Consider the following 20030-nt stretch of genomic DNA (forward strand, 5'->3'; position numbering starts at 1 on the left):
AATACATTACCCTAGGGCACATGTTTTGTACTACACAATTTCTGTACCACGAGAATACATATTTGTACACAGAGACCTGGAATGGACAGAAGGGGTAAAGCTCTGTAAACAGCACTTCCCACAAACAAAAATCGGAGGGAAAATGCTGTAACGGAGCCAAGTCAAAGTTGGTGCAGTAAATAATGAAACATTCAGAAACACAGAACAATGGGCCTGATACAGTGGTGAATGCAGACTTGTTGCAGCTGCTATTGCGTCTGTGTGGTAATGCTGCAGTCGATGGGAGTCCTATTAAGACACATACAAATTTGCTGTTGTACACACAAAGAAGCAGCAATGATCAGATACTGGCTGCACCAACGGACATTAGAGCTACACCACATAGTGCAGGAGGAGGCTGGTTAGCACATATAAACATATATGTATAGATATATGTTGCAGATTTACGTGCTCAGCAGTACTGCCTCTATTAAGCAAATTGCATTCGACTTCGATGTCCTTCACAGTCTGCCTCCAGACTCCCGTGAAACCTAGCCAATGAGAGTCTGGAGGTGGGCATAGAAGGACAGTGATGCAGAATGCTTCGTCTCAGGTGCACACAGTGGCTGTGATAGACACAGCGCTGCTGTTCTGGCATAACAAGCCTGCACATATACTATATATATATATATATATATATATATATATATATATATATATATATACCAATCCAAGTCCAAAAGGACAAACAGGCACTCAGGAGACGTTTATCTTGGACTGTATATATATATATATATATATATATATATATATATATATATATATATATATATATATACATAGCAGTAGATATGTCTGGCACTCCTGTCTCCAAAGTATAGTAACCGGGTGCCTTTCCGTGAAGGTCCAACTGGACAATCAGAAATATAAGACTGGTCTTCTATTGATGCTATTTAAATCCTTGGAGTGCCGTCCACCATCCTGTATATATATATATATTTGCAAAAAAGATAGAGAAAAACGCACCAATGAGCCAAATATAAACAACACTTTTTACTTGTTATTATGCTCACATACATAGAGGTTTAAAATCATATGCTTGCCAGCCATATGTAACATCCGATCTCAGCACAAGATGGTATGCGGATACGCAGGAAAGGAAGCCGCTCAGCCGCCGACCAGGGACCACGGACTCAGCACTCATCGCTCTCTGGACACAACCGCAAGTGCAGGATACACCGGTGGACAGAAGGATGTCTCCACGTCGGACCAAGTTAGCCACTAAACTGGTGTAGTCCACATTCTCGTCTGGTCAAGATATATGGTGGTATAGACATGACCCTGTTTTCTTGAGTCTTTCTAATAAACCTATAGACCATTCATGGGGTATTTTTCTGTAACCCAGATGCAAGAGTGGAGTGGGGTGGATCTTATTCACGTTTGTTACTCCAATGGAATTAGTCTTATAACCTTTTTCCTATGTGCCCTTAAAAGGACAAAATGACCGTATGGTACGCTTATGGACCTGAGCAGGATATTTTGTGGTTCCTGGTCTGGTGATGCTAGTGTCCTCCTCAGAGTACAAAGTGCAAGAAAACAGGGTCACGTCTATACCGCCATATATCTTGACCAGACGAGAATGTGGACTACACCAGTTTAGTCAAACTTTTTATACTCCATTACAGGAACAAAATATATCTATATAAGATTTACTCTAATCCAGAGATACCAAGAAGGTCCAAAGAAGACACTGTTACAAAAACCGTCTTTACCCCTGATGAAGTCTTGCTAAAAGACAAAACGTGTTGGGTTTCATCTGTAAAAACAAAGAGTGTACTCCTATGACAAGAAGAACTTGATTTTATGGAATTCATGTTTTAATAAACAGCCTTTTTATACACGTAAATATATGTATGGTTCTTTTGGAATACTATTGTGAATACGGAAAGACAGAAATAATCATTGCAATATAGGGGCCTGACACTATTGTGGTAATATATATATATATATATATATATATATATATATATATATATATATATATATATATATATATATATATATATATATGCTAAGTAAACTTCCTACCTCCAGTACTATGTAGTCGGCCCTGCTGCAGCAGCCACTGGGGCTACCCTACGATTGACCAGAATGTGTGATTGTACATGGCCACCAATGTAAGCGGTGTGTTGGTAAGTGCATTGGTGTTCTGCTGCCCTTCATAAGGACTCTTTAATGCATATGACAGTGGAATCGGGGACAGAGGAAAAAAATCCACCAGAATCCCAGGTCAAAATTCTGGGTGTGTGTGACACAGGATTATGGTGGAAAAACAGTATAATTAAACATATGTTAAAAAATGTTGCAACAGTTTTACTGAGTGATACAGATAATTCTTCCCTGCTGATTCCTACAATTCGCATTTGGTGGGTCGTGCGTACAACTTCCAGGTAAAAATTAAAACATAACATTATGAAAACTGTAGCAAATATATACACAGTATGTTTCCAAGACTTTTGGCTAGGTATCCTTTATTTAAGATCCCATTAGTCATCCACTCTCAGTTATATGTAAAGACTGATGAGAGATGACACTGTGGGATCTTGTGGACTCAGGTGCTATCACCACAGTAGTGTGAAATATAGAACAATAAAACTGGTGACTACATCAGACAATGTGAATAGCATAGACCATACTGATCCTGAAATGCTGAATTTCTGGACAAACACCAACAACTGACAAGTGAATAAAATCCATTTAGGTTTTATAGTTTATAGTTGTAAACTGTGTGGCTGAAATTTATATGACGTCTATTCATGAAAAGCAGTATTTTACTGATAACAGGGCTGGAAACTCCTTCATCTTACTCAGGGAAGGGATTTTTGTGGCAAAATCTTAAACTGGGTAAACACTATGCGATGTAATGTACAATGTATCGTTACATGGCTATTGGGAATAATAAATTGTTCATATTCTATAGTATTTATGCACTATGGGGCTTATTCAGACCTGTTCACTGCTAGTGTTAGAAGCTGCCGCGCAAGAATGCAGTGTCCGCCCATTACCAGGCAACCAGGATGCTGCATCTCCTCTGTGCGCAGGGTCTGGCCTGTCTTCTGACAACAGGGATGCTGTGTTGCCGGCGGACGTGAGGGCAGGCGGCTTCCATAGAGGCACTTAGCAACACTGGCACTACAGTGGCGGGAAGCCTAGCTCATTGCACGGGCAGCACGGATGGTGTAATGGTTAGCATTACTGCCTCACAGCACTGAGGTCATGGGTTCGATTCCCACCATGGCCCTAACTGTGCGGAGTGTGTATATCCTCCCCGTGCTTGCGTGGGTTTACTCCGGGTACTCCGGTTTCCTCCCACAATCCAAAAATATAAAAGTAGGTTAAATGGTTTCCAAATGTCTGTATGTACGTGTACATGTGATAGGGAATATAGACTGTAAGCTCCACTGGGGCAGGGACTGATGTGAATGTTCAAATATTCTCTGTAAAGCGCTGCGGAATTTGTATGCGCTATATAAGATAAGAAACTGTTAATAAATAAATAATTTGTTTGCTCCTTCTGTTAAAACTACACCAAGTGCTCAGACCCAGTGCTGGTGATAGTTCCTGTCTGCTTAGGAAGAAGTCTGTGCTTATGTAGTAGTGATTTAGGTTTACCTAAATTATTATCTGTACCGAATTCCTACCTTACTTCTGCCGTCTTCCTAGTCTGACCTATACAACTACCCTATCCGTCCCGCTATCCTCATCTGCCTGACTCCCTCTTACTGACAGTTAACTCCGGCCACTTGGGGTTAAGCTCACATTGACACTAGCAGCGTAAGTCCTGGTGGCATCCCAGTACCTGTAGGCGTATAAAGCCATACGGGAAAGTGGCTATTATAGGCTAGATGGCCTGTTGGTGTCCTTCTGCGAGTCTTACTATTGAGTACACAACGGTTAATGTCCAGAAAATTTGTCGTCAAGTGTTCACATTACTCTGTGGCGTCTGACTGTTGGTCACTCCTATCCAATCTTCACAGGTTCTTCCTCCGAGAGCATAACAAGTCTGCAAATGGATTGTGAAAATCACACTGGTTGGCGGCTAGCTGCAAACCCATACACAACTCACACACCATCTAATGATTTTCCCTGCCTGTGCGTAATGCAGAACCTACTCGATAAAAATAGGCTGATTGGGCCCGGGCCTGACGCTACAGATCCTGCCTGAAAATTTTAGGAACATTTTCCTGACACTCCCAGAATCAACCGCGTGGCACCCATCAACCTGCGAGCGGCTAGCGATCAGAATAGGCACTGGATTTTGGCACTGTTTGGGCTCGCACATGCACGGTACAAACCGTACACATGCGTAGTCGTTCAATAATAGTCAGCGAATTTGCACAGCAGCAATCATGTCTGAATCGGACCCTATGTGCACTCTCCCACATCATCTGTCATCTATACATGCAGCTCAATCTGACGTTATATCATTGGTAATTTGGAAGATCGCACAGTGTGTATGCTCTATATTGTTTAACTGGGAGTTCAAATAGTTGACGATATCATATTGTTTGCACATTGTAAGTGTACACAGCTTTAAACATCCCCAGTATTTGATTTTGAGAGCTGCCACCATCATCTGCATATGCAGCAGCCGAATACTTGGTGCAAAAGTTACAGCTGGAATAGGACGGATGTCTGCCGGATCTACTCCTAAATGGAGTCCTGTGTGAGCAACACTATATCACATAACAGTCCTAAGAATAAATAAAAACTGTATTGTTCCAATGAAGGATAGGTCTTTGCGACAGGGGCTATTACCCAGATTTCAGCAAGCATCCATGGTGTTAATAATGTCTGAGAATGTCACTGGAGCAAACCTAAAGCATGCGATGCTCTGTATCAGCACTGCCAGGTGCTGCACAATCCAGGTGCTGGTGTTTTGTTGACGGCATTTAGCAATGACTACAACGGGCACAGGAGTCTAAGCCTTTGGGGAAACTGTTCTCTGCCGACTCTGCAGTATGCCAAATGGTATCACTGGCACCTGTGACATATTTAAGAGGTGACACTTAAAGCTGAGGTGCAGGGAGGGTCAAAGTGGCATTTGTCATCACTAATGTTTTCTTTACACATTCAGCTGCAGGGCTGTGAAATTAGATCATTTGCTTGTATAAACCCCCATGGCTCTTTGAATATACTGTGGAATGCACATGTCTTGGTGTAGTTTTATAGGTTAATGAGAAGCAGTCAATGTGATCTCACCGGCTTTAAATGAACCTTACTAACACTTACACTACATGGCTTCATCACTTTCTGGATTTTTTCACATAAAGAAAAATAGTAAACTTTGAAATATGGCCACGTTTTCAGTTCATTTAGACCCTGTGAAACCATTATCCAATGCTCTGCAAGTTACAATTCTACTTGTAAATGAATATCCTGTGTTGCGGTGCCAGAAAGCACAGCATTGTGGTACTACACCAATCTGAGCCAAATGCACTAACCTTCAACAGTGATAAATTATAGAGTGATAAACAGCCAGTCAATCAGCTCCTACCTGCCATGTTACAGGCTGTGTTTGAAAAATGTCAAGCTGAAGAGGGGGTGGGCACTGACATCATGTGACATCAGCCGCCCACTTCCAGCAGTCATTGGCCCGCCTGTGTTCCCAGGGAAACGCCCAGCATTTTTATGGGGAAACCCATACAACTCTGCTACCTCCCCCTACAGGCATCTGGCCTTCCTCTCTGCAAGCTTCAAAAGTGAAAAATTGGAGAGGGATAAACAACCAGCCAATCAGATGCTACATGTCATTTTTCAAGCCCAGCTTGTGACACTGTAGGTAGGAGCTGATTGGATGGCTGTTTATCACACTCCATTTTATCACTTTGGAAGCTTAGAGCATCTGGCCCTGAGTCCTGTACACACAGTGCGATTTGGCCAGGTGATTTTGACTATATATATATATATATATATATATATATATATATATATATATATATATAGTGTTCATTCTAGCACCCGCTATATTTGAAAACCAATGTAGTTCCTCTTCCCTGCCTGGGGTGTCACTGTCTTTTCTGGTGTTTCTAGCACAGGTCTGGTTTGCATATCAGTGCTGATATACAGGCCACACTGTGCTAAAAGCACTACAGCAGACAGAGACACCCCAGTTTTCAAATATGGCGGGTGCTAGAATGAACACTATATATATATATATATATATATATATATATATATATATATATATATATATATATATATTGACTATCCGTGTGTACATAGTGGGCAATAGCAATGCACTGTGTCACTATCACCTGGCAATCTACACCGTGCAGGAAAGTAAATTTTTGATTAACTGCACATCTGCATGTTTTTGGCCTATGGCCTGATACAAACAGTGTCATAATCGCTCAGTGCACTCAGCAGCCTGCCCATGTGTACACCCCTTATGGGTCGATTCACTTAGCAGTGGGGTTTCTTAATTGTCAACCCTAAGCTTTTCAATTTAGGATCACTATGCAGCATGTTAAGCCCCATAGGGTGCAATTTAGGCAGATCTGTTTCCTTGCAACTTCAAGAGCTGCTGTAATCTGTGTTAAATGTGAGAAAAAATGTGAGGAGTAGCCCACAGATTTCTGCAGTTAACGTGGAATCTACGGGTTAATCAGGGTTGTCGCCTTTCAAAAAATCCTCTCCGGGAGAAGCCCGGAGAGGAATCTTTCATTACGATTTTTGGGGGCGGCGCTTAACTGTGACGTCATTAAGCCCCGCCCCCATTACTGGAAATAGTCTAAATAACTGATATCCATGGAGGGGGCGGGGCTAAAACGACACGATTGTGCCGTTTTAGCTCCGCCCCCTCCCCTGAGACCCGCGGATTGCGGCATATAAATGCCGCGATCGGGGGGCTCAGTGGGGGTCCCCCTGATTCCGGGAGGGTTGCCCACCCTTCCGGGGGCCGGGAGGAAGGACCCGATTTTCGGGAGACTCCCGCAAATTCCGGGAGGGTCGGCAACCCTGGGGTTAATGCACATTATCTGAGGGTTTACAGCATGAGGAAATTAACTTATTATTGAATAGCTCCAGGCGTTAAAGCAGAGCTTTACCAGCATTGTAAATACTGCAAGTATTTGAATACGCTCCTAAGTAGTTTTAAGATATCTAAAGTATCTATTTTTAAACATGACTACATTTGATTTTATAGTATTAAAGATGATATTGCTATGTGAAGGTGACAATGTTTCTGGCATAGACAGAAATGTGCTTTGCAATGTCACTTACTGCTTAGATGATTAAAGGTAACCCCCCCGAACAGTTTCATTTACCAGGGAATAAAAAAAGAATAAAGAGTTTAAAACAGGCAGAGTACAAAATCCATGCATATGAAATTTAGAGGAAACCCAGAAAGTAGTAAAAGTGGAGAACATAGTTTGAGAAATCTGTGCCCTGTGTTCCAAATGTATTGACTGTTCACTGCACAGGGATGAATAATCCCTATTTGAAGCTCCAGTTGTAGTCTTTTGCTTGTTAAAAGGAGCATGTGAGGCAGACACCAATGTGATTCGTTGATGAGTACATGTTCTACAGTATATATAAACACTGAATGTTAAAAATATTACATTTTGTTAAAATTGCATGACTGTTTAAGCAGAACATCAACTAATAATTCATCATATTGGGTGTGCTGCAAAAAATGCAGTGTTAACAGATGGCTTTGAAATATCTTTCGTGCTGGCTGCCCCATAGACTTCTATTTAAAGGAAATTTGACATTAGAAGTTCATTACTGTGAGACGTTTCTTTCGATTTAATACATTTGGAGTATGTAGTATCATCTCAAAGTCTGCAGGGGTCAATATAACACACTGTTGTGTCAGGTAGCACAACAACCCGAGGATTGCAACAGTGACACCTGCAGCTATTCTACTGGCCTCAGGCTTAGTAAAAAGTTTCAAATGATTGTTTATGCAGGATACATCATTCACCAACTGGGAAACTCTTATTTTAACATCTTGCCAAACACCTATTGACTATTTACATCAGGAACCGCTTTTCTCTAACATGTCCTGCATGATGGCAGCTCAGGAACATGTTTTATCAAGTAAAAGTATTGGAAAACCAATCTAGCTATCCCCAGAGCTATGAGTTATTAGATCATTGCAGAAACAGTTAACATTGAGCAATCTAAAGGCCCCCATACACTATGCAACTTCTCTGAGGGGAAAAGTCGCATCTGATCCCCCTTGAGCCACCCAGGACCTACCATGACGACAGTATTGCATGCGGTCCTTCAGCATGTGATATATTAAATGCAATTCCATTCTTCGCCGCTGGGGGGGGTCAGGGGGTTCCGACTTGGAGGTCGGACATAACGCATGCCCGAGCTCCGGCTCCGGTCCTATGCGCAGTCCCGTCGGACACATGCGACTTGAGCCGATTACACCTGTTTTCTTGGCCTGATCTACCAGAATGGGGTGAAATCTGGCCCAAATCGCATAGGGTATGGGGGTAATTTAGGCAGAACTTCCTTTCACTTAATTCCCATTTCAGACCTTCAAAATGATATCACTTGTTTGTCACGACACTGATTTGGCATTTTGCATGAATGCCACACACAAAGCACACAGCAAATGAGCAATAAAAAAAAACACATTTATTTCTCAGTGAAAGCAATGCATCGATAAAACATAAGAGGTTTTCTGCCTGAGTATGGCCTAATGTGAAGGATGAATTGTTTGCGTGTGCAAACGCATTCACTGACACACACCAGCGACCACAAATGTCCACTACATTGTAAATACACTTCTTGCTGAGTGCACTTGAAAGTGCAACTATAACCATGTACAGACACAATAGGGATGCATGCATGGGCCAACTTTTACAGTAGCAAAAAATTGCTCCTCTTCGTCCAATGTCGGCTGTGCATACGCATCTGAATAAGGCCCGTTTTATGGTGCCATCCCTATAAGTTATTACTTCCTATTATGATACTTATTACCTTGATATGTTTTAATATAGTTAAAAATCTTTTATTTTTTAAACAAACAATTATAATGTTACTATAAAATAATGTGGCACTTCATATGCTTATGACTACTTTAATACTTAATCATTACTTACTGAAACAATGTTGTATAAAGCCATAACTGCCCCATACTGTTAATACCTACCACTCACTTTGGACTCTGTTGCCAGCAGCCTTTGCACAGTGTTGCTTGGTCTTTTTTTCTCTCTAACTTCTAAATTACTTATTTATTTTTGCAAACTGCTTTGTTTAAAAAAAGTTATGCTTTGTAAACACACATGTATAACATTATTAAACCCTTCGTTAAGCCACTCCGGCAATCAATACCTCCAAAAAATTAAATTAACTGGATTCTTTCACAAAACATTAAAGATGATTATGGCTCATAAATAACCTTTTAGGAAGGGGTTTTCTAAGCAAAACAACATGTGTTGTCTCATTATTATTATTAACGGCTGAAAAATAAAGACTAGCTGGTGAAAATTATTAAACTTGTGAAGCACTTTGATCTGTTCCCCAATGAGTGAGCATTTCTTGTTTATTGCTGCTTACCAACTAATGAAGGGATAACGTTAGCTTTTATCCTTGCCACTTCTCCTCAAGCACAACCTGTGCGCTAATCAGCTGTCCCTGCTAATCAGTCATCTGGTCACTGACCTCTTAACATAAACCTTAAACTCTGGTGAATAATATGGGGGCTTGTGGGAAAGGCTGGAGCTTTGGGTATTTTAGGTCGCCAAGTGTCATGTGGAATTGGAGACCAAAAGGTTAAACAGCGAAGTTATATCCTGCCTGGGTGATAAATCTGTAATGGAAAGGCGTGAGCTACGACACCTTCAAAATGCACTTCATTATTGGATAGCTGTTTCTTTTCTTTCTCTGAACACAATATAGTTTTATACAATCACGTGTACTAAAAATGTGGTTGTTCTGTATATATAAAGAAAAATATGTAACAGCGTGAGGTAAAACTGATGTTATTTCTAAACATTACAGCAGTGGTTCCCAAACTTTTTTTATACCATGGTAGAGTATCAGAATATTTATCACGGCACCCCTCGATGCAAAGTTTGTTACCAAGAATTTCAGAAAAACAGTATTCAATTAAATATATTGTGCTTTTATGTCATCCTGTGGTCCAGTTATGTGGTGAGACAAATTATTAACTTATGCTTATCCACATATTTTTGAATTAGAAGCCACAAGCACTGTTTTTGCCTATTACATGGACCACAAACAATTTGAATTGGTTCTGGATAATCAACCCAGGGCACCCCTGCAAGTACTCCGAAGCACCCCAGGGAGCCACGGCACACAGTTTGGGAACAACTGCATTACAGTATATTTCATACATTAAAACACAAAACGTTTCGTTAAATACAGTAACAGGGCCATAATTGCCTATGCTACTAGAACCAAATTCTAAGATAAGTCAGCAGTCACCCTCAATGAGGTTCTGCAGACACATGTGGAGATATTCAATTAGCGGGCAATACCCCAGGCACGAGTTCCTGCAGTCAGACTGAACTCCGTGTCTAACTGATTTAACATTATATCATTTATTCTGATTGGTAGATTGGATTGTCTGTCTGCTCTCTGGGTCAATGGTAAAAATTAATAATATCTGCAAAAATAAATGTACTGATTTCATTCCACAAAAAATACAAATGGGCTTATTCTAAGACTCTGCTTTGGAAAAAAAGAATGTAAAGTACAGCTAAAACACAATAAAATACGAATCAGGATGCTAGTAGCATGACATCTTTGAACTTACGATAGTGTGGTTCAATGTATCCATTCCGTGGATCCATTGCAAATAATGTGCCCCTGTATGGAATAGATGGTTCATGCAGGTGCGTTATAGATCCATGAATCTCTTTCTTTATTAATGAGGCCCTTTCCTCGCTAGACGTAGAAGGTTCCTCACTGATTTTACTAAGGCCTTGCCCTCCTTGTGGCTGCATGGTAATTGCGTTCCTTCTTTCTCTGTGATAGGTCTGACCAGGGCTTTCATCCTCTAGAAGAAAAAGAAAAAAAAGGATTGTTTATCATACCTATTATAGTGTATGGAATTATATACTTATCTTAATATATATTGGGTCATAACTAACGTTATTTGCAAATACAATATCCTGTCTTGGTATTAATAAAACAAAAGGTCACAGGACTTTTAGTTCTTGGCTTAATTAGAGAAAAAACCAATACGTTTATTGGCGATGTACAAAACAATAGACACAATGATGAAAAAACTTGCTGACTATACCAGCTATATACAATCGTTATGCAAGCCCAGTGAGATTGAGACATTTACCAAATTCCATCAGATGCTAAGGTTGCTATCACCTGCTCATATTTCAGGTTCTAACATTACATGTAAACTTAAATCTATATTGGTTAGCACATCTGCTTTACATGAGTCTGATTCCCTCCAAAACACTGTTTTGGTATGTAGTTTTGGTTGCCCTTGGTGACTTCCAGCTGTTCCTGTTTCAGCAGAGTATCACTAACAAATCACCCTACCTCTGGTAACTAACCCTAACCAAGCTTCATGTCGCCTCACCCTTCAATCCTGTTGTCTGACCTTAGCTCTCTTCTGCCACAGCTTAACCCAGTGGTTCCCAAACTGTATGCCTTGGAACCCTGGGGTGCCGCATAACTCTTGCAGGGGTGCCACGGATTGGTGGTCCAAAACTGAATTTAAATAATTTATGGACAATGCAATAGACAAAACCAGTGATGGTAGCTGCCAATCATAAAACATGTACAAACAGAAGCCAATCTGCTCCTTCACCACAAAAATGACCTTAAGGATGACAGGCAAACGCAATCTACTGTATTTCATCAATTTTTTTCTCTACGTTGTTTTTTTGGCCTAGAGGTGCCATGAAAAATTCTGATACTTTAGGGTGACGTGATTCAAAAAAGTTTATGAACCACTAGCCTAACCCTAAATCTAAGCAGGGAATGTTAGTTCACATGTTCTATATCAACTTTTCAACAGTTTAAATTGTGATGTTGACATTATGATTGTTGACATTGTAAATGTTGATATGACTGCATTTCCCTTCTACTTGGTGCTAAACATCTACTTCCTAACAGGCATTTATGAGTGTAGACATGATGAGGAAGCGCACTCACTCTCAGAGCATTGCATCAGGCAAGATAGGCCGCAGACACAAGCTCATGTTCTACTCATTAAATTGGTAATTATCTTGGTATCTGTAAGCAGAATACACATTTGTTATTATGGGTGGGATGTATTAAAATACATCGCCGCCCTTCGCCGCCCCCCCCCCCCCCCCCGCCACGATGCTGCCGCATATGTACTAACATATGCGGCTGGCATCGCGGTGCGGTGACGGAGGCCCCCCGTGATACCTGTACTCTAGTATGCGGGGGGTCTCCGTCATCTCCCTGCCGCCACGCTCTCCCCTCACGCCGGGGACAGCTATGCATGCTGTCCCCGGCACTTCCTCCTCCCCCCTGCAGCCAGAAGGATGTCCGGCTGCTTCACTAGGGGGAGGAGGGGTTTACCTTCCAGGGTCCAGGAGGACCCTTCAGGAAGGTAAGCCAGAGGGGGGGGGGTCGGCGAGGCGGCGGGTTTGTGTCGGCGGCGGCGGGCGGCGAAAAGAAGCCCATAGGCTTCTATAGGGTATCGCCACCCAAAGGTGGCGGTAGCCTTCAATGCGGTATCATTTTTGATACATTAGAAAATGCGGTAAAACCGGTGTTTTACCGCATTTTCCATTTGATACATCTCGCCCTACAACACTTATCCAAATCCACTGATTCAAGAAAGACAGAACAGTAACATGGGATAAAAAGAATTATACCCTCGGAAACATTTCAATAAGAAGATGTAGCAATAGCTGGCATTGTCATAATGTAATATGTCTGCTCCTCGCCTGCTGCTAATTGCTAAAATCACCAGCTCTGCTCTGTAAAAATTCACACTTGTGTCTCTACAAAAGCTGACAATTGCACAAATGTGACCTGGCATTTTGTTAATTGCTGTAGGGTGATAAATGAAACCCCGCTGCCTAACGCTAACAAATGGTTGGAATGAGCCGTACTTATTTTGACAGAGGTTCATTTGTTAACTAAACAAGCAGGTGCAATTAGTGAGACATTTAACCAATGAAGCTAAAAAGATGGTGGGAAATATTACTATCTTCTTCCTGGCACCATTTCTGTCCAGGCTAAGCAGGGAAAAGGAAAATAGCAGGAATGTATAACATACAGTACAAGGCTTCCAGAAATATAAGTGTGAATAAGTACTTCGTGTGCTGTAAGGTGAAGAAGTACCTCATAGTGTACAGTAGGTCTTGCAGATCTAAACACAACTTCTATTACAAGTTACATTTCCAGTGGGTTGTGAGTTTTCCTACAAGAGAATGCGAATTATCCGTAAGGTCTTTTAAATATTAATGATGTGTTTGTATATAGTTAATACATATTTTCACTGTACGGGCAGACTATTTAAAAAATAGGAAATTAAATATGATTTATAAAAGAAACATCATAAGATTCAACCCAATAAAAACCTGTTGGATGTGCACAAAAGAAAGAGTAGACATAACAAAAGTTTAATATATAGGTGTTTAGTGGGTAAGCTTTGACGGGCAGGACCCTCTCCACATAGGTCTGGACTGCAATTAATAAACAGCGTTTTCAATGGAAATTCTACCCTATTTGTTACACAAGTTATTCAGCTTTTAGGGGCTGCAGCCAGTGCAGTCCCTCAAAGCCGTTTTTAGTTTTCTTTTACCCTGTTAGAAGGCTTTGTGCATGCGCAATGGAGCAGAGTCTGTGTCCAGATCAGATTGCGCTAACTTGGACTGAAATCCCAAGCAGCCTCCCTTATTTAAGGGGAAGGATATGCCAGAGCTTGTAAGTTTACATATTTAAGGGAGTGTACACTCTCTAGAGAATAATATTGGTAAGGTTCGTGTGATAACAACTTTCCTGGGAATTAGTAGCTGTCCCTCCCTCTTTCTGTACACCTCTACAAAAATAACTTTTTTTATTACAGTACATTTTGTGGGTGAGGCTGACCATGAAATCAGTTTGTAATTGGGTTAACATCTACTATTAATGGATAAAGTTGCAGATGTGGCACTTAAAGATTTTTTCCTGTATTTTGATAACTCAAACTATTTTGAAAGCACTCTGATACACTGGTCACTCTATCTATGATAGCCATAAGCAGGCAGCTTATAGTAGACTAATCCATGTTTACCTACCTGCTGTATATATATGAGGCAAACACAGACATATCAATTGTTTCTGATCTAGGCTGGTATTTTTCCCTGTAAATGAGGCAACTACAGTCAAGGAACAATTAAGGATCAGAGTGGATGAGATTAAGCTGTTCTGCCCTCAAGTCATTTGTTTTTAGTGTTGTATTTGTTTGAACCTTTGCAATATGTGTTAGGATTTACAGCATTTACAAATGAAACGCTACATCTTTCTTCAGGCTATTCAATAAAGCCTACCACTGCTAAAAGATCATGTACTTTTCATATAAATAAATTACCTTATGTATGACAAGAAACGTGTGCTGACAATCTTAGGAAAAACAAAAATATGAACTACTATTATTTATAATTAAACAGCGACTATCTTTCTGGTTTTCCCCAGTTTTAAATGCAAAATGTACAGCTAAATATTAATTTTACCAAAACAGTGATTTCAATTGTAGGAGACTGGGGGCTGTTCCATATTGGGGGGTTACCTCTAGTTTTGTAAAACAACTCCATCAAATCGATTTAATTTACCATTTTAAATGAATGGTTTAGGAGGGACCAATCAGATGCCACAAATTCTAAATTGTAGATGCTGACGGGCTCTCCTGTTCACAACCTCTCCCCCCATTATCCTCAGTTTTGTACAGATCCACTGATCAACAAGGGCTGTGACAATAAATTCAGAACCCTGGGTAAAATGGCTGCTTGGAGCAGCACATGGGGTGTCTGCTAGTTGAATCACCTAGTTAGAAAATTACTTGACTTGATTGCCATGAGCACTGGTAGGGTAAGCATGCCAGCAATGTGACAGCCAAAGGCAGGGAATCTCTAATAATCACATTCCATTGGGTTCGGTTTAGGGCAGCTTGCTTGGAATCATCAATGTAGAAGTGCAATGTGAAATGGTATTCGGGGATTGTCTATAGCATAGTTTTTGGATTCTTTAAGTTCTCCAGCAGTCTGTTTTTCTTATAGTACTGTATGTTTCATAAGCACCTCATTTGGGAACATTCCAGCGTTGTTCAGTCATTTTCCTGATTCTGAACCATAAAGTAATATAGTTGTAACGGATGCATTGGATACCTTTATTTTTGTTGCAATGGTAATGTTCTGTTGGATTCAGAGGCCTTTTTTTAGAAATGCAAAGACAACTGTGTCTTGGTTCTTGGGTAAGACTGTTTGTGGACACGGATGAGGCCCTGACTAGAGGCAGCAACAAGAAATGTAGCAGTTTTTAAGACAGGTTTATTCATGCACTGGATAGAATTACAAACATAAATAAAAGCAAATCTATATGACTTGTGATGTCACTTGTAGCTGCTATCTGTTAACCATTGACAGTCGAACCAAGGTATTTATTTATTAACAGTTTCTTATATAGTGCAGCATATTCCGTTGCGCTTTACAATAGGAGACAGTGATACAACAAACTGGGTATTTACAGACATTCAAAGGTATGAGGGCCCTGCTCGCAAACTTACAATCTAAAGGTATCCATTTGTTCAATGATATTTCCATCTAGGTTTAGTTGCACAGGCGTGGTTCCAGTAAAAAACATGATTTATGTTTGCCAGTAATGGTTCCGATTTCCATAAGGAAAGTTCCTAAGTTACTAAATGTATATACTATTAGTAGTGCAGCCTTCAATGAAAATTAGCGTTAAGATATAAGTGATGAATCCACGGGTCATGGTTAGGCTGACATTCTACCACACCTCTACCACATGCTACTTCTCTGCTTGTGAAGCTCCTCATATATCTTTAGAAAAGTGTCCGAAAGCTGAAAGTAGAGACATTTGCCCATCAATCCCCACAGTGCGTTTATGGACAGCAAGTTTGCTGAGCTGTCACTTAAACTAATCCTACTCAATTAAGAAGTACCCCCTTAACAATAGGGCAGATGTATTAAGCATTATAAAATAGAGCTAAACATAAGGGTGATAAAGAGTGATAAACTTCCAGCGAATCAGCTCCTAACTGTCATTTTCTATTAAAAAAAGCCTATACCATGGCAGCTAGGAGCTGATTGTGTCAGTATTTATCACTCTTTTTCACCCTGGCGTTTATCTCTTTTTAAGAATTAATACATCTGCCTCAATATGACAACCTTCTGCAAATTAGTAAAGGATGCCATTATGGGCTTATTTACTTTTGGATGAACACTCCCCTCATATGTCTATTATCCTGCTCAGAAATAGACAACTGTTTGTATAATATACTAATACCCCTTTCACACCGTACTTGTTAAACGGTATATTGCCATTTTTTTCCCCATCTAAAAACATTTAAGGCTGCAGTGGGAAAGCGTCAGAGTTGATTTACCGGTTAAAGATCACCAGTATTTCAAAACAGAGCAGCAGAGTCCTACACGTTTCAGAGCCATTTTTTATGCAGTGAGAATGGCTCTGAAACAGTATTTAGTAAAAACAACAGATTACAGACCTGTGATAGGCTATCCCATGCATTCTGCCTTGAAATGTGTTCAGAGGATTAAATGGGTTGACTGATGTGAATGGTACTTAAACGGTATTTAAAACGGTAATCTACTGCAGTGCGAAGGCTCAGACCCGTTTTAAATACCATTTATAAATACTGGTTTTTGAAACGTTTTCACATTTTGAATGCGGTATAATGTTAGTGGCAGCCATACTCGTTGTTTAAAACCTTTTATGTGTATATAGTTCATATGGAAGGAACACACATGAATCTGCATACTGAGACTATGTAACATTTATGTAAGGATAAATCTGTGCTTTGGTGCTCAGCCTTATGTAAATAGTTTATACCTATGGTAAAAAAAAATACTAGAGAATTCCCAAGAGTTGTGCTGGACAAGTAAGTAAGTATCAACAGCTGTAACATCAGAATGTAGGGAAAGAATTAATCACCACAAACTTTTACACGTAGGTGCTGACTTGTGGCTTGTTCCAAATCTATAAAAAAAGACTAGAATATAAATATCACATACAATAGAAGTGAGTAAAACAGACACTCCTCTTTAAGTCTTGGGAATGTCCCATCATATTACTTTGTCTAATTATTAGTCTTTTACAAATAATAATTATAATGATGATGATGAATAATGTGCTTTTCTCCTCAAGACTCAGGGCAAGTTATGCTAAGCTTGAAAAGTGATAAAATGGATAGTGATAAACCACCAACCAATCAGCTCCTACCTGTGATTTTTTTAAATACCGCCTGTGACATGGCAGGTAGGAGCTGATTGGCTGGTGGTTTATCACTCTCCATTTTATCACTTTTTAAGCTTAGTATATCTGGCCCACAAAGTCACTTTACAGACATGAAAAACATGATACATTGGGTCTGATTCAGATGTGTTAGCTAAGCAGCATGTACACACTGCGTAGTTAGCAGGTAAACACCGCCCAGGCGAACGTCCACTCACTAACCCCTAAGTGAATCCCCACATTTGCATGCGAGTGGATGTGTACGCTTACACATCCACTCGCATGCAGTCGCACAGGTGAAGAATCATTTGATGGTCACTCTCCATCAAATAATTTTTCTCCCTTCATAGATAAAAGTCAGTCTAAAAAAAAGCAGAGGAACACCCATAAAATGCTGGCCGTTCCCCTGCTTCCTCCCACTGCCCATCCCCTTCCCACCCATCATGGAGCAAATGCCCCGATGAGTGTGAAACTGGCCAAAAGTGTTCACTCAGGGGTTTGCACATGCGCAAACCCTCACCATCAGCCAGGGAAGCAAATTCGGACCACTACGACGGGACTGAATCCCCCCATTCTACAAAATAATTAAATTACACCACACAGAAATAGTTAAAACCAATATCTAGAGAACACAATAAGCATATGAGTGTTGGTGCATGCATTTTGAGCAATAAATGAATGTACATTACACCCAAGAAAGATACCAGAAGAAGCAGCTGTTTTAGGCGTACTACATATAATTACACTGGGTGGAACAGGATACGCCAAGAAGAAATGGTCCAAAATAGGTAGTTGCAGCACCCTAACAGGAGTAGGGTCCCGACATGATTGTCAGGTCCCTGTATTTTTCAGCTCATCCACAGGCATACCAGATACAGCAGCCATGTTGGGTACACCATAAAGGTTATACTGTGAAAGATTAGTCATATGAAGATCCAAGACATATGTGGAAAGCCTGACACATATATTAATATGGTATACCGTGTACGAAAAGTACCAGATGGGGCAGCCATGTCAGGCGCATTTAACTGTTTACCATGTGCAAATAAGCATTGCATGGAAACACTATAGCAAGAAAACATAGTTCTTGATTAAAACAGCCGATGTGGAATATGTTGCATACAACAGACCAAACAATGGGATAGCATTACATTCTAGTCCAACGTATAAAAAAATGTGTATGTGTGTGTGTGTGTATATATATATATATATATATATATAATGGCCTGCTTCTAGGCCATGAATCTGCAGTTTACTCTTGTTCCTGAGCAGTGGGTGTAATATGACCACAGATGAAGAGAGGACCTGGCAATGTCCAGGGAGGCGGAGTGACCCCAGAGCAGGGAAATGCAAGTGCAGGAAAATGGGCAGCAATATGGTGGCCTCTCTGTAGTAGGGCAGCATATGAGCAGAAAGAGGGTGGCCTCTCTGCAGTAGTGCAGTATGAGGCCAGCAAGATGGTGGCCCGTCAACAGCAGGGCAGCACTTCGGGAAGCCAGATGGTGGCCCCTCAACAGCAAGGTATCATGGGGGTAGCCAGATAGTGGCCCATCAACAGCAATTTACGTAGTCTCCGTGTCCAGCCTTTTGTTTGGTGGCCTGAGAATCATCTAATGTTCTTCAAGCAACACATTCTGCCAATTTTACACTTACTGGAACTTTGGTAAAAAAAAAAATAAAAAAAAATCTCAGAAGTAATACAAGGTTAAAGAATACACTGTGAAATTCTTTATTCTTTACTAGTTAGAGTTCGGTGTTAGTAATGCAAGAGCTTGTTATTGCTGTCTAAAGAAATCTAAAATACAATTTTTGCCAATTCAATGTGTTTGTTTAAACTATTACGCCGTATACTGTGATCAATTATTTCCGAAAGCCTTGATTGAAAGTCGTAATTGAGTCCTGTTCCATATTATTGTAACATCACAAATAAAGTCCTTTAATTATGAATGTAATCATGGAAATTAATTCCAGGTTTTTCCAAAAATGAATGTCTCTATTTAGGCCGATTTTTTCAATAATGTTGATGTTTTAGGCCCCGTAAGCTTTTAGAATCTTCTCCACCCCAATGCAGCTCAAATAAAGTATGCTATGCTTGCATACAGTATTATCCAAAATTGTGGAACATTCTCTTATCCAAAAATGGCAAACAAACATAGTATGCAATAATAGCTCATGTAATTCACAGAGGTTGATATTTAAATGGAAATATAAGAATATGTTCCATAATTTTAAGGTTTTGCTGTAGACTTCACAACCATATGAATAATATGCTTACATTAACAATAATGTATGTGAATCATTGTGTTAGTGTCTAACCAATGAAGGTATCAATTTTGTACCACGGTTCCAATCATATATAGAAAGTCACTAGGTACCAATATGTAATTGATATAAATACACCCTTATCATCCTTTCTTCAAGCCTGAAGGCAACTTATCTGGACTTGTAACATTTTTAAACAGTCTTTTAAAAAAACATTAAAAAAATAAAGAAACTTTCACAAAATGTCACAACAATGACCCATTATGCTAAACCTCAATTCTATTTTGAGCAACATCACTCTCATCAGCCTAAGGGGGGTATGCAATGTG

At 40.2% G+C, this 20030-nt stretch overlaps 1 protein-coding gene across 4 annotated transcripts in view; it reads right to left on the minus strand.

Moving 5' to 3' along the window:
- GLI3 (GLI family zinc finger 3) overlaps positions 1 to 20030 on the minus strand; it is a 192929-nt gene that overhangs the window by 111984 nt on the left and 60915 nt on the right. For all 4 annotated transcript variants that reach the window (XM_083188516.1, XM_083188514.1, XM_083188515.1 and 1 more), the window contains one exon: positions 10781 to 11023. In XM_083188516.1, coding sequence (XP_083044642.1) covers positions 10781 to 11023 — 243 coding nt within the window. The remainder of the gene's footprint in view (positions 1 to 10780; positions 11024 to 20030) is intronic.

Source organism: Crinia signifera, chromosome 5, assembly GCF_055691185.1.
Source record: "Crinia signifera chromosome 5, ASM5569118v1, whole genome shotgun sequence".
Classification (NCBI taxonomy): Eukaryota; Metazoa; Chordata; class Amphibia; order Anura; family Myobatrachidae; genus Crinia; species Crinia signifera.